This window comes from Antechinus flavipes, chromosome 3 (assembly GCF_016432865.1).
Source record: "Antechinus flavipes isolate AdamAnt ecotype Samford, QLD, Australia chromosome 3, AdamAnt_v2, whole genome shotgun sequence".
Taxonomy (NCBI): domain Eukaryota; kingdom Metazoa; phylum Chordata; class Mammalia; order Dasyuromorphia; family Dasyuridae; genus Antechinus; species Antechinus flavipes.
This window is the reverse complement of record NC_067400.1, coordinates 432,125,345-432,142,058: the sequence shown is the minus strand read 5'-3', so window position 1 is coordinate 432,142,058 and position 16,714 is coordinate 432,125,345. Positions and strand designations below refer to the sequence as shown.

The following is a 16,714-nucleotide window of genomic DNA, read 5'->3' as shown; positions in this document are numbered from 1 at the left end:
GTCAAAACCTAGAAATGTTTAAACTTTCTCTTTGGGTACAGCAATGACAGTTTGTTTATACCCAATACTATATATATCACAATATTCTATTTATTGTGTTTCATGGTAGCCATTAGGGCTAACTATTTGGGAAGCATGGATTCAAAGGTCTGCAAAGCACCTGATTATTTAAATCACAGAAAGAAAATGCTTTCATTTTAAGTGTTTTTTTGCATTCTTCGTCTTGATTATCACTTCAACAAATGGTCTTTTCTCCTTTTTGGAATGGAGAAAAAAATAATTGCAAAGGAAAATTTCAACCATGGCATTCAATGCCAATGATGGTCCCAGAGAAGGCTTCTAGTTTATTCCTCTACTCTTTAGGTAGGCCTACATTTCAATCACCTCAAAAAGAAAACTACTTCCCTAACTTGAAAAATATATGGAGGAGTACATCCCACAAACTCCCTTGGTAATATTCTGGAACATAGTCCAAAATCTTGAAGTCCTCATTACATAACAGTAAATTTAGTTCACAGTTTAAAAAAATTCATAAAAGAAACTCTTTTAAAAAATGAATCAGATTTTCCATTGACTGACATGAAAAAGATTGTTGTTAACACTTAAATTACATCATTTGGGGTAACACACCTTTAATTACTTGTGTTCTTGGTAACTGATGTTTTACTAAAAGAACTCATGCTAGCATTAATAAATGCAAAAACGAGAGGTTCTTTGGGTTAATAAGCTAATGAAACATTAATTCATCCCTGTTCTTTAAAGTAAAATGGAGAACTATCAGGTGAAATGTACTTACTTTGAACATTGTCTTCCCAGGAAGAACAAAGTATGTTAGCCATGGAAGATGAGGGTACTGTGCAGCTCCCACTGGAAGGGCATTATAGGTAAGATGCTTTCTTTAATGTAAGTGTTTCCTCCATGGTCTTTAAAAAGTATCATTTCTGCCCATGGGAAAAGACATTGAAAGCACAATGAATTCTATTCCAGAATATAAGTGGATAAATTTCTATTGTTGCTTAAGTCCAGAGATAGCATGGGAGTCAGGAAACCACACTTGGATTTAGGCTCAACTTTGCCACATTCAATTGTATAATCTGGGGTTCTCAACAATGTCATCCCACACACTAAACTTTAGGAATTTAGATAACTCACCTCCCACTCTGGTTGTCTGCTTCCTTATTAGTAAACATATGAACAACTGGACTAATTAATCCCTAAAGTCCTACCAACTCTTAAATTCTTTTGTTTTATGTTTTCTTTGAAAGTAGGTTTATATAATCCACTCAGAAAATAAGACCAGTCTTATTAAATCAAGCTTCACTCCTCAGCCAACAACTAGATAGCAAGCATATATTAATTGCTTACTGTATTCCAGATCCACTGCTAAGGGGAATATAAAAACAAAAACCCTCAAGGAACACAATATGTAAATTGCTAGTAACACAAATATAAAGAATAACTGGAATATAATCTAAATAGGGAAGGTAAACAGGGGATTAGGAAAGGCCTCCTACAAAAAATGGGAAAAGGAAGCCAGGGAAAGTAAGACACAATGTTTAGGATCATGGAAGACAGTAAATGCTAAAGCTTGGCGAAAATGGAGAATTCTGTAGCAAATTTGATGCTTACTAATACTCATAACAATTTGTCTTTGAGAACTTTCAGTGGAACTTAAGCTCATTTCCTGACTTGAAATACTTAGCCATCTCAATGAGATCATTAAGACCTTTAAAAAAAAAGAAAATCTATAAACTGTAATTGTTCTCTTTTTGCACAGTTGCTGCAAAGAGAATTTCTATTGGTCACAAATGATATTACATTTGCTATTATAAATGATAGCAAATATAATCTATGAATCATGTAAAAAAAAATTTATGTTGTTGTACATCACATCATTCTCCTAAAGGTAGCGCTCTTCAGAGCTATACATAATTATTTATCTACATATTTCAATCCAAAAATTTATTTTAAAAATTTCTCTCTGCTACAATTCTTACCTGAATTTTTAAATTTATGACTTTGTGACCTTACTAACAACTAAATTTGTATTATCAAAATAAATCTACATAATTTGTAATCATGTTAATAAAAAATGACTTTTCCCCCATGGAGACTACATATGTTGTTGCAATATTAAAAGAATAAGATACAGCAGAAACATTTTACTTTATAGGATCTAACATTAAAGCTGGATTTGAGAATCTTTTATGATTTTTTACCACTTAAAACTGAGCAGAAGTAGCAAAGGTATTTCTTTTCCTCTTAGGGACTTTATGAAAATTATTGTGGCTATGGTGAATATAGAGACACGCTCAGAAGCAGGAACACTTGATTTTAAGTCCTAATTCTGACAATTTTTGCTGTGTGAACCACAGAAAATGCAGAGAATTATAGACTTTTTGTCAAAAAGGATACTTAGAGTTTATCAAGTACAATCTCCCCATTCGACAGACTATAAAACTGAGGTCTAAAGAAGTTAAAAATTAAAACTTTTTTTGAGAATAAAAATTGTTTCTTTTTGGGGGGAAGGTCTTAGTAGTTCTCAGTGTTTAGCACAATGCTTGGCATTTAATGCTTGTTAATTGCCCACAATCATACAGAGTTAGAATATCTAATGTTTCTTCATAAGACCATTGAAGAAGAGGGAAGTAATGAAATTGACCCTCCACCTGAGAATATTAATTCGATTATTTATTAAGCATTTTTAAGTACCTACTTTCTATTAGACATTTTTACATGCTAAGAATATGCCAAAACAACAACAGGAAAAAAAATGAAACAGTCCTTTCTCTCAAAGGAATGTCAGAAACTGCTCTTCTCAACATGAAGTCCAGCTGTGACTTCTGCTTTTTCCAGTGTTTTGCTGCAGCAAGTTATCCTATCCTGTCTATTTGCCTCTGTAAACTCCCTTCCTAGGGTTCCCTATCAGTGGCATTCTGGGTCCTTGCCAATTTCATTTAATTGTATTCGTTTTTGAAATATAAATTATGGACCATTCAAAATTTGATCTTGAAATGCCACCTTCCCAAAGTGCAGAGAGTCTTTTTAAAACAATAAATGTCATGACAGTGAAGGTCTCACAAGCCACGAGGAGAATTAACCATGAGCCACAGAACAGAACTTGAATAAGGAAATCATTGCATATAGTCAATGTTTACATACCAGGGATATTTGGAATTGGCTTTGGATTTTCTTTTTTTATGGTTATTTGTTTTGAAATTAAGAATCACATGGGAGACTGCATAGGTTTCGGCTGTAGACAATCTGGAGAGGGGTATGCTTTTCTTTCATTTTATATCATTAATGGCTACCAGTGCTAGCAGCCTAAATTGTTAAAAAAATTTTTGTATAATTCCCATCCAGAGATGATCCATCTGTGATCAACATTTCTGATGAAATGACAAAAACAGCATTGTGGAGGAACCTTCTGATCACCTCAGAAAACTCAAAAGATAAGGAGTCAAGCTTTCCTTCTAAAAGGTTTGAATTTTTTTAGTAATTACAGCATGATGTATTAATCCCAGGCATTTTATAACCTCAAATCATTAGCTAAAAAAAAAAAAATCAACTTACCATTAAATTGAAAACTTAAGTTTGTACAGAGAAATCTTTAAAATTGAGGCATAAATTATGTTCAGAAACAAAGATGATGTTTCTAAAATTTTCTTTCTCAGAGCAAAACATTATTTGGAACATTACCTAAGCTGTCATTTATCATCTAGGCCTCTTATACAGTTTTGTCTTTCCTGACCTGCTTCATGCAAGAAGTACCATAGATATCCGATGATATTTTGTAGTTCCTAACCATCACCACCACTTCTTTCCCTCCTTCCCATGTTTCACATGCAATGGTTATATTAACAATCTAATTTTCCCCATTCCACACAACTTACTCATGTGGGGGCCCTTTACATAAGCCCCATTAGAAAACTTGCAACTCTAGAAATCTTATTCTCTTTCTATGTTTATGCATAGGCACATGTATATTGCTTGTATGCAATTTCGTGTGCATTAGAAAGCAGATTTTGCCCTTAAATTCCAACATGTATATCTGATTTTTCTGATGAATTTCTCTGACATCATTACTCCGAAATGAAATCATCCCATCTTCCTTAATGCTGAAACATAAATGGCAGCCTGGGGTCATAATAGTATTTCTTTCTGCTTGAGAGTGATCAAGGGATTTGGGGAAACTAGCTACAATGTTTGCTATAACTGATATCTTCTTTTATTTCCATAAGTTTTCAATTAACTTTTTCTACTTGATTGTTTCATATTACATTTCTGTCATAAGCTCCCCTTCCTAAATCACTCTAGAAGCTGATTCCCCAAAGGTAAGACCCTCTCCCTGAAACCTATTCCTTGATTGCATCCCCTTATGTTAAATGGTGTCTTCTAAAAACACGATCAGCCTCTGTATTCTGTGTAAGTTTTGGGGAGGCAAAAGGCATGGAGTGCCATAGTTTCAGGCCCACAGCTTAAACTAAAATACCCGAGGGCAGTTGCCCAAATACTTCAAGAGGGTTTGGAGCCCACCTATTCATGATAGTGTAGACAAAATCCTCATTCATCAATTAAGAAATCTTCTTGCCATGCTATACTTAGCAACTCAAGCCTGGCATCAGTCTTTTTTACCTTAGAAGGAAAAAAAACCCTTGATTTTAAAAATTACATAAAATGGGCACCTCCCCTTTATGTACTACCCACTCATCCAAACACCAGGAGTCTTGCTTTGTGGGAATGGTCGAGAACATGGGCACAAGAGAGGGTCTACTTTGACACTTTGCAGAAGAACAGAAAAACTTGCACCTCTAGTTGCTGATTTTTGTCACCCCAAAATGGCATGCTACTGCTTCAATGTTGTCTCTCTTTCTCAACTGCATAAATAAGATACATAGGGAATCCAGAGAGGTTTGACTTCATAGGTTCACAGACCAGCTCACTGACATTTCTTTCTTTTGTTTTACTTATTTATTTATTTTTTATTGCTAAAAGACTAAACAATTATTATTAGTTATCACCATAGACTTTTTATAATTTGTTTTCTGTTCCTGGGGCCAAAAGCCTTTGGAGTTTCGCCACTTGACTATAAAAAAGTAGCTTTTTATTCTATGGCATATTTAATTTCAGTGTCCAAAGTAACCCATAATGTTTCTGTGAAAGAGTTGGGCAAAATATTGAAAGGGTAGCTGTCCACTTACACTGAAATCTCTTTTCTAAAGTCCTAAGAGTAAAAAAAAAAAAAGTCATTATAATGGCATTTCACTGTATTTCAGTGTAAAGACCAGGCTGATAAGCCAAAAATGAATGATTTATTTAAATGCATTTATTAAGCACTTATTATGTGCCAAATGAAATGCAGGACAAAGAAGCTATACAAGTAAGGAAGGACAATCTGGTTTATAGAACTGCTTACTTCAGGCACTGTTGTGTGTCTTCCTGTATTAACTAGACCAGCAGTCTAGACTGTCCATCTGTTTAGCTTTGACTCAAGCCAACAGTTAATATGTTCTAATGCTAAGTGTTCTAATGTTAAGTGTTCCTTAAACTAAATACCAGACTCAAAAGTTTTCAAGTACTGCCCTTTACCAGAAATGATTAACTTTTTAAATACTCCTCTAATTACCAGCACATTTATAGATTGACTTTGGAGAATAACTCAATATAATTTTACATACATTCCATTGTAAAGGAATTATTTTGGAGTGTAGTCAATAATATCCATTCTTAATTCTTAATGACCAGTAATTCAGTTTCAAAATATTTCTGGAGTAGTTTACACTTTAAAAAAAACCTTTTTAATGTATAAAGTACTTTCACATACATGTCTTCATTTGATAATCAATAGCAATACTGTGAAATAGAGAAATGTATCATTATTTCCAAATGAGAAAAATGAGAACCAGAGAAATTAAGTGATTTATTTCAAGTCAGAAGGTTAACAATTAGAAGGCGTGAGTCTATAGAACCTTCCCATTTTACCACACTGACTAGATACTTCATTGTAGTGAAGGTTCAGCTAGTTTCTCTGAATTCCAGAGAGTAAACCTCCTTGGTGAAGATGTCTTGTGTGTCCTATAAAGCTATTCGGCTGTATAACTATGGAATCTCTATGAAAATAGGAATTCTCAAGAAATCTAGAGAACAGTATCAACACTATTATTCTCAGACTCCCATTTAGTATCAAATGAGGGCATCAGATAAGACCAGCAGGTATGCCATAAGTATAATTCATTCCCTTACCTATTCATTCAACCTATTGTGCACCTACTATGGGCAAAGAGGCTATGCAACTGTTATAATCTGACATAACTTGGCCTGCCTTTGAGTCTGGAAGGAGGTAGCTGAGGCCTTAGATTTTTAATCACCTTGAGAATATTAGCACATTACTTTCTAGAGTTGCAACTTGGATCTTAGCTAAGGGCAGCAAAACTGGCTTCTTGTCATTCTAAACTTTGCTGGTAGTTTTAGGCCTTGAAGACACTATAGTGTGAGGTTTTATACCAATTCAGGATATGTCTTTTGTAAGTGAAGTTAGCTGTACTTAGCAATTGTTTCATGCACTTTTATCTATCAAATACTTCAGAGAAGATTAAAGGGCGACAGTAAGAAATACCTTCAAATAACAGCACATCTGATGAAAGGGCTTAAATTTGTATCATGTGGAAAATACAAGTATTGGGTGGGTCAGCTCAACATATTAAATGGGTCATTTGAAATGAGCTCCATTTAAAGTGTACTATTTCAATCAGGGGCAATTTGAGATGAACACTAACAAGTCAGTAATTGTTGTGTCTTGTATCATTCAAAATCCACAGATTCCTCTTTAAAAAATAATAATTCAACTCACTGAACTATGAAAATATTACTAGATGCCATAGTTTCGGCTGTTTTCCTAAATGAAGAAAAGTTTGTGTAACACTAGAATAGCTATTCTGGTACTTGAAGTCATTCTCATCATCTCTTTCAATAAATATTCTATGCCAGTGAGTCCAGTTTGTTTCTCTGTTTTATTTCAGAGGATATGAATTTGTAAAAATATAAATAAATGATCCAAGACAATTAAGAGGACTAACTGTAAAACTCCTATCTATGACCTAAAATCTCCACTGCCATCATGAATGAAGAAATCCTTAGGAGGAGTTCATTCTAATTTGTAGTTTTGAGAGGGAATGGACTTGAAGTCCATTGCTTCATAGAGACTGCTATGTATGCAATTAGAAAGAACTATATCAGGATCCTTTGCTATTGCCGTTGAGCAAATGTACATGAGAATCACTTATCAGTAGAGTAAAAGAAAGGCAGCTAGATAGCTCAGTGGATAGAGCACTGAACCAGAAGACCTCAGTGCAAATTCAGCCTCAGATGCTCACTAGCTGTGTGATACTGGGCAAGTCACTTTATCTTTTTTTACTGAAGAAGCAAACCACTCCAGTATCTTTGCCAAGAAAAGTACCCCCAAAAAACATCAACTGTGTGGTTGACAAGATCACAAAAAATCAGACACAACTAAGTGAATGAACTAAGTGACTGAACTACAAGAGTTAGAGGAGCAATTGTTTTTTATAAGGTATTTTCTTGAATACTTGGAGCATTGTTTATTTATCTCTGAAATATTTACTCCTTCAATTGTGTTATGATACTGAACTTTCATCAACGTCCCATCATTATGAATTACCATAAGGAAAAACATTAACCTTTCCAGGCAATGAAGAGGAACTGGTAAAATAAATAAATAAATAAGCATATATATATATATATATATATATATGTGTGTGTGTGTATACATATATATACATACATACACACACACACACACACACACACACACACACACACACACACATATATATATATATACACATGTATATAATAAAATAAAAATAAAAAGTATCTCTCTTACACACCACCAACTGCCTTTTGGAAATCTTGAACTGAGTGTCCCTTAGACATCTCAAGCTCAGTATGTCAAAAACAAAACGCATTATCTTTTCCCTGAAACCTTCACTTATCACAGTGTTCCTGTTAGCAACAAGGGCATGATGATCCTTCCATTCACTCAGTTTTGCAATCTCAGTAAAATCCTGAACTCAATCGCTTTTGCCTCATCTATACAGTCTGTTGTTAAAACTTGTTACTCAAACTTAGGAGAGACAATATCAAGATATATATATTTGGGAATTATTTGCATAAGAATTAATGAGATCACAAACTGAGATGGAAAGAGAGAAAATGAGAACGAGACCGAGACAAAGACAGACAGAAACAGAGACAGAGAAAGACGGAAGAAGACAGAGAGACAGAGACAGACAGAGACAAAGACAAAGAGACAGAGAGAAAGACAGACAGGTGGAGACAGAGACATTAACAGAGAAACACAGATAGAGACAGAGAAGTCCCCAGATAGACCCTCAAGGACACTCAAGATTAGTCTATACATCAGAGGAAGGTCTAACAAAGTACCCTAAAAGGAACAGATAGGCAGATTAGAGAACTATGAGAAAGCAGTGCTATGAAAACCTAGAGAAAGTCTATGCAAGAGATGATGACCAGTAGCAAATGCTAAGAAGGTCACAGAAGATAAGAAGAAAAAGTTACTAGAATGGGCAATTAAGAGATCATTGGTAATTTTGCAAAGGTTGTATCTATTGAATGATGGAGTCAGAAGCCGGGGTGAAATTTTAGATGAAAGGGAGAAGAACAGAACTGGAGAAACCTAGTGTTTCTGGCTTTCCAAAGGAATTTTGCTGGGAAGGAAAGGAGAGATAGGGGTTTGTTAGCTATTGAGAAGTGATTGGATAAAATAGGTTAATTTTAAGGATGAGAGAAAAATGGAAGTTGTTCACAGATATCAGGAAAAGAAATAGTAGATAGTGAGAAACTGAAGAAAGATAAAAAGGAAGGTATAGATGATAGGGGGCAGGGGAGTGGGAGGAGGACCTGCTGAAGAAGGCAGGAGTATGGTAAGTACAATATTGGATACAAATTTGTATAACATACAGGTCTTGGCTTCTCTCAGAGATATCCTCTAGAACCATATTAAAGAGAACTCTATCTCTTTAAAAGTAGGTTGCATCCCGAGTGTAGTTTACAGAGCAAGAATAACTCATTTAATCAGGTAGAACTCAAGAAGATGTTGTTATGACAGAAGACAAAGTCATTAAAACTTGTCACATGGAAAGAATGGAAGGAGAAGAAAATGAGATATGTAGATAGATGGTTTAAAAATATAGAATTAAGGCTCTCAGCACATCATGTGCATACTGTCATCCCTTCTCATGAGAAAAGCAAATGAAAGAAAAGAAAGTCATTTTTCTGTGACCTGTAAGTGGTATGTGCTGAGGCATGTGGCAGGCTCCAACCCAGGGTGCCACAGATGCTCACACTAGCTCTCAGAGATCTGGCAGCCTGCCATGAATGGCAGAAGCTCGGGCACTCCTTACCTGATGGTGCCTGGTGATGGTGACAACTGAGAAGGGCTGTTTCTAGCAAAAGTAGAAGAATAAAATCAATCTAAAGCACTTTCAGAATGCATTTGATAATGTGAGCTATTGGTCATAAAGAAATCAGTGGCTTGGGGGCTAAAAATCAAGATTAGGGACATGTAAAATCTCTCCAGAGCCAGACATTTTGGTCAGAAGTAAGATTCTGACAAGAGTCCTATCCCAGTTGCTTGGATGATAACTGTAGCAGGAAAAATTAAAGAAAGACTCATAGGTGATTAAGGCTTCACTTTAAAATTCAATTGAATCAGCACTTATTACTAGCCTACTGTGTACAAAGTATCTGCTAGACACTAGGGATACCAGAAATCCCCCCAAAACAAAACAATCACTGGAGCTTACATTTTATGGGGAGGAAGAAGATAAAGACATAAACAATAAGTTTACACACAATAAGTTGAAATAGTAGCACCATTAACAAGGAAAGTCATAAAAGATTTTCTAAGGAATCATGTCTTGAAAGAAGCTAGAAATTCTAAAAATCCAAAGGGGAAAAGAAGAATGTACTCAAGGCAGGTGCAAAAACAAAGAGGGGTGAGACATCAGGTGAGTAGTCATAAACCATGTCCCCTAGAAGCTTACAATTCAGATATTGACATAATGCATGTGTCCATTTTTTATTAACATTCCAGCCAAACAGCTAATGAGATAATGGGAGAATTTTTAACCTTGGAAAGGGGAGAGGGAAAGAAAGAAAGAAAGAAAGAAAGAAAAAAGAAAAGAAAGAAAGAAAGAAAGAAAGAAGAAGAAAGAAAGAAAAAGAAAAGAAAGAAAGAAAGAAAGAAAGAAAGAAAGAAGGAAGGAAGGGGAGGAGAAGGAGGAGAAGAAAGGAAGGAAGGAAGGGAGAGAGGAAGGAAGGAAGGAAGGAAGGGAGAGAGGAAGGAAGGAAGAAGGAAGGAAGGGGAGGAGAAGGAGGAGAAGAAAGGAAGGAAGGAAAGAAGGAAGAGAGAGAGGAAGGAAAGAAGAAAGGAAAGAAAGAAGGAAGGAAAGAAGGAAGGAGAGAGGAAGGAAAGAAGGAAGGAAAGAAAGAAGGAAGGAAAGAAGGAAGGGAGAGAGGAAGGAAAGAAGGAAGGAAAGAAAGAAGGAAGGAAGGAAGGAAGGAGGGAAGGAGGGAAAAAAGAAAGGAAGGTAAAATTTCACAGTAAGCATAGATATTAATAAATGAAAGGAGTTGGAGAATGAAATATTATAAAACCCTTTTCAGACTGTGCAAATTCAGAATATAAGTGATTGGAGTGACCCTTTCTGTCTTGTAAGGCTTTGTCTTCCCAAGTGGATATCAGACTGCTGGAGGATAGGGTGCTCAGTCTTTTGAGGAAGTGTAATCATCCTTCAGAATGAAGGACATGTACTTCCCACAAAGCACCATTCAGTGAAGAAGGTGGGAGCAAATCGAGGGTCAGCAGAACTAAGGAATAACAACTGTGACTTCTTGTTTGTTCCATTTAACAAAGTGTCAGTGTTGTCTTAAGATGGTATCATGACGGGTGTTTTCAACAATCATTAACAATTTCATTTGCCAAAATGACAAGTGTGTGAATCTTGCATGCTTTCAGATCTGTCTGAAAACTTTCGATTTTATTCATTCTTCACTCTGAAATTCTGGCCCATGGCTTGTATCCTACCCAGTTCAGAGTTGTATAATTGTTGCTGGTCAGTCTGTGCTATGTAGCATGAAAAATTAATGCATCTTGGTGATGGAGGGAGGGGAGTTTGATTTTTTTAAATTTGTTTTGTTTTGTTTTTGAAGAGGGCATCTTTTAAGGAGAAGGGAAGGGGATCAGGCAGTTCTTACAGAAGGTACGGTGGCATTGACAGTAACAGACTTTTCCTTTCCCCCCTTCCAGCACTGAAGGCAGAAAAGAGAAGAAAGCTGACTCAGGGAAAGGTGTTGACAGGGAGACTTGTCTATGACTTGTTCTTCAATTTATTTTTACAAACATACAAGAAGAGTGCCACAATTATTAATAAAACTGCTTTGATCATGTATTGTAAATTCTGTCTCTCATCCCAAACTCACGCCCACACTGTAAGTAGTGTAATACTAATTTTTTTTTCATTTTTTTCCCTCTTTTTAAAACTTCTGAGTGGTGAGACAACCTTGTGAACATCCCTGGTAGCCAATGCAAGAATCTGTGTATTCCTTGCTGGATTAACCATTTATAAACACTAAATTCATGTCATCACTCTCATAAGAACAGTTGCTTTTTGAGAGGACTCATGTGAGTTGACTTGTATTTTACTTTTTTCCTGGCCTCGTAATGCCTATAAATTTCATCCAAAGGAAATTTGAAAGATAGCCCTACTTCTTTTCGATTTTTATAGCTTAGCATTAATGATTTATTGCAAACGACCCAAATCAAAAAGTTAGTCTGAAAGCTCTTTTTTAAGGTAATTCTATTTGTGCTGTCTTCCTTGATTCAATAAAAGGCATTTAATATTTTAAAATTTGTATTAACTGAAGCATAAAGTCATTTGGGGGAATCAAAATTTAAAAAAAATCTCTTCGCATCCTGTTTTAGACATTGTAAGAAAATCTTCAGATAGCATTCATTCAGAATGTGTGCACTGTGTACATTATCCAATATGGACGATGGGAAATATTAAAGTCAATGAACCAATACTTTTATAAATAATTTGGGGAAGTTTTCAATATAAACCTTTGTCTGAATTATGTAGTTAGGTTTATTTACTTCTGACACCAAGTTTCTTTTTCCAAATCAGCATTTATTTACACATATACAACATAACCCATGATGAATCATTGTATAAGAAATACCAATGTGTACAATAATTCTACCACTGAGGATCCTGCCCTGTTTCATACTAGGTTGGAATTTGTTCTAATGTGAGGTTGACAGGTGTCCAGTTGTGATTTTTTTTCCTGCAACGCTTTTATACTGTTCTATTAAAAATGCATGCTGTCAAGAAATAAACCTCAAACTGAACATTTCAGCTAATGACCAGGGGAATTTCCAGTTGATATTTCAGTCTATTCCAAGTCATCTCATCTTTACCAAGCTTGTAGAAGAGGAAAAGGCTATTTCCAATTTTGGAGTACTGTTTGAAAGGATAACTTTTTAATTCATTTTTAATGAAATTCAATAATAATTCTAATAGCCATTTTAGTGTTTTGAGATTCCAGGAATGCCCATAGGCCACTGAGCTTGTACTCTTTTTAATGTTCACTTTTGCAAAGATTCAGAGTTCTTCTAATGTGTTTAATTACATTTGCTCAAAGTGATTTTGTTTTCCATACTCAATGTGGGGGGAAGGGTTCCTTTGATAATTAAGTCAATGAACAGTATTTTGTAACATTCTCTTTACTATTGTCTTGATCTCATCACTTCCTAAAATTTTTCTCACAGCCCTTTAAGCAGTTATTTAAATGGAAACAAGCCTAATGGATACAAAGAAGGACTTGCATTTAATAACAATAAAAGATTGTATTTATAAATTCAGGAGGCAAAGTATAGAAACTTCCTGTCCTAAACACATTGTTTTCATGTATTCAATAACGCAGATACTATTTGTAACATTCCAACTGATTTATGATTTAGACTAGAAATATATGCCAGTCAGACCCCAAAGCAGGCTCCTCGTATTTTGATATATTAATAACTCTGTTAAAAAAGGGATCATAGTGAAGTGAACGTTTCACATGATCATCTATTAGACTATTAAGCAATCATTGTATCCAATGGCATTCTGTGTTTGAGCATTTTTTATAGTCACGCTGTTCTTGTGTGGATTTTAATGCTATCCTTATGTTAATCCCAACATTTTGAAATCACACAAAATATAATGCAAATGTAGTGTTATATATTTACTTCTAATTTCATATTCCTGGTCAAAATTGCTGAATTTCTTGGATGTAATTTATTACAAAGTAAAGTGTACATGTGAATAGGATATTGTGTTTTTCACAACTAAGAAATGTTATGTGGAAATAAATATTTATCCTAACTAATTTCCTTTCACATTTCTATATTATGTTGAGTGCTTGTCATTTTATGAAACTTTTCTTTCTTTCCTCCCAGTATTCATCAGGTCAACACCACTACTTGAACTATAAATGTCACTTTTGTTACTTTTTCAAGTTAGGAAAACTTGGATAGATGTCATTAGGAATTTCAAGATGGTCAGTAGAACAGATTCATTGGCTATAGTTTTCCTAGCTAGCAAATGATCAGAGAGCCATTAGAAGACAGTTCAACACCATTTTCACTGAAATAGCCAAACTAGTCACTTTCCATTCCTGGAAGGAAAGCAGTTCTAGAAGCGATTAAATTGATTTGATTACCACCTTAAACCACTGACATCCCTAGCTAAATTGAAAACGATTGTGTCTGATTCTGTACATTACTGGGCATTGAACCAAAAAATAAAAACCTTCAGGTTGTTTTTTTAAATTTCTTTTGTTTAATCAGACTTGTGATTTCATTAGTATTGGGAAGTGTCAATGAGGAAAATCCTTCTATTAAAGGAAGCTCAGAAACTGCTCAGACTTCTTAAAAGTTCCAGTCACTAAGAAGTTAAGTGATCTATCCTCAGACACTGAATCAATATGTATTAGGAGGGTTTGAATCCAGGTTTTCTTGGGCCCATTCTCAATCCACTAACTCATGCTGCCTTAAAAAAAAAATCGCTAAATATATTATTTTTGAAATCTAGCTATCTTTGGCCTGCTATACCAAGTTAGTTGAAAGTATAATCGGTATTCTCTTTGAGTACTGCAGGTTACTAAATTTTGTCTTAGAGAATCTTTAGTAAAAATACAAACTATCTAACCTTGACAGGTCCATTCACTGTTCTTGAATATCTCTAGAAAAAGAACACATAGCTTCTTTCTGTAACCATTTTTCCCCTGAGGCAATTGAGATTAAGTGACTTGCCTAGGGTCACACAGCCAGGAAGTGTTAAGTGTCTGAGACCAATTTTGAACTCATGTCCTCCTGACTTGAAGGCTGGTGCTCTATCCACTACACCAACTAGCTGTCCTGAGATTCTTAAATCTTAAACTCATGTCTTCCTAAGGTTTTAAACAATGTCATTACACTGAGACTTCAAGTTCAGTTTATGATCTAATCTGATCCTTAGATCTTTTTCAGTTTATTGCTATTATAATTTGATTTTCCTTCTTAACTGCAGTGGACTTTTTTCCCAATTCAAATTTATCCTTTTTTCCATTAGTTATTTCAGTACAATACAATACTTATTGGTATTTCAGGATTTAGATCATAGGATTTAGAACTGAAGATTGTCTAGTTGAATTTTCCCTTTTTTAACATGAGTAAATTAAATATACAAGGAAATTAAATGATTTGTCCAAGATCTCAGAGGGAGTAAGAACTCTTAGGTTTCTAAGCAAGGTTCTCTGATTCTCAATTCAGGCAGTACTTTGGCCAATTTATGAATGATGCTAGATGCAAATAGTTGGGAAAATATGACATTTAATATAGGGATCACCTAATGGTCTGAAATTATGAGCCAGTCAATTCCTTTTCCTCCTATAATTATGGTCAGCTCCCAAGCACTCATTAAGCTCCAATTATGTGACAGGCATTTGGTTAAATACAAATATAAAAGGGGGGGAAATTCTCTGCCCTCAGAGAACTTGTAGTCTACCCGAAAGGATACCATAAAATCACACAGAAATTGAATGGTTAATATTTAAGAATAAGTGTAAACTTATTGACTTTTTGTGCAGGAGTACTAAAACTACAGGTGACAGTCACATCCTGTAGGGATTGTAGTGTATTTCAAGAGTCTCAGTGACCAGGGAATGACCCAGAGCTCAACAAACAAAATCCTCTGTTATTTCATAATAGTCTTGGACCAGCTGGTAAGATGACACCAGTTCAAACACATGTCAGCGGACTACTTCAAGAAGTTCTAGAGGTGAGGAAGAAGTAGCTATTTAATATTTTAAGGACCTTCCTGCATGTATGTCAAAATTTCTGTGTTTATTGGTATTTGCCTCAGTATTCTGAAAATGCATTCCTGCAGATTAGCTGTGAGCTCATTGACCATTAAAGATAATTAAGTATAATTTTAAAATAGCTAGTGGTTCTTTTTTATTCCAGTGATGTATGTGACTGCATACACATAACACACACACACCACACACACACACACACACACACACACACACACACACACACACTTCTTAACACCATTCCTGGGATGTATTTGTGCACACATATGTCTGGCATGAATCAAAACATCGAAACCTAAATTCATAGGTTTCCATCCATGTACTGCAGGGTATAATTGCAAGAACAAAGGATTTGGGCTTAGAGAACTTGGGACTTGAACCTTTGCTCATTTATTTGCTGCAAAACCTTGGACAAGGATAAGCATTATGCACCCAAGTTACCTTGCTTGTACAATGATAGTAATGATACCTACACTATCTAGGGAAAGAGAAGGCAATAGTATGAGTAAGGATTTATAAGAGCATCTATTATGTGTCAGGATCTGTGATAAGCACTTACATGCATTACTTCATTTGATCCTCTCAACAATCCTGTGAGGTAGCTGTTGCTATTATTCCCATTTTTTAGTTGAGGAAACTGAGGCAAAGGTTCAACTATTTGCTTAGGGTCAGATAAGTTGTCTGAAACAAATCATCACTTTGCCTTTCTCAATGACCCATGCAACTTATGCAGTGCTTTTAATTATGTTATAGTAGTGGAATATTTACTAATATAATAAAATGTGTCTTTATCTGTTTTATGGTGACTCTTTTCATCTTGAATGTCTATATAAAATGTTCTATAAATTCTGCATAGTCCTTACCTGCCTATCTGGCATTGGTAGCTAAAAGACTGTTTATCAATTAGAAAATCAAATAATCTGAGTGAATGTGATAATGGCCACCACTAATAAGAAGGGACCACTACTGAGCAGTGAGCAAATTGGAATGGCTATGCTGGAAGAATAATGAGAGAGAATAGATAGGTAGAATGAGGGCAAATGAGAGAGGGCCTTGAAGGTCAGGGTGAGAAAAATAGCTTTTAATTATTGGTTATAGTATGTCATTATAGGGTCACAATCCAAAAAATTTGGTTCAAAATTTTAGTTCAGTGCCCAGAGTATGTTTTGTATGGTTTAAAATCAGGATAAGGAAAGGAACTCAGATCTGGTGCATAAATAAGGATATGAATGTTCCCTCAGTTAATTTTCCAATTAAGGTACTATGGTACAAT

The 16,714-nt window shown here is 35.1% G+C and overlaps 1 protein-coding gene across 6 annotated transcripts in view; it reads left to right on the top strand.

The window, feature by feature from the left end:
- Positions 1-13,473, top strand: part of SLC4A10 (solute carrier family 4 member 10) — a 366,372-nt gene extending 352,899 nt beyond the window's left edge. For 5 of the 6 annotated variants that reach the window (XM_051986269.1, XM_051986272.1, XM_051986271.1 and 2 more), the window contains 3 exons: positions 817-884; positions 3,364-3,480; positions 11,351-13,473. In XM_051986269.1, coding sequence (XP_051842229.1) covers positions 817-884; positions 3,364-3,480; positions 11,351-11,417 — 252 coding nt within the window. In that variant the 3' untranslated portion in view covers positions 11,418-13,473. Of the gene's footprint in view, positions 1-816; positions 885-3,363; positions 3,481-4,294; positions 4,335-11,350 lie in introns of all 6 variants that reach the window. The other variant, XM_051986270.1, reaches the window with a different exon arrangement.
- Positions 13,474-16,714: the final 3,241 nt, after the last annotated feature.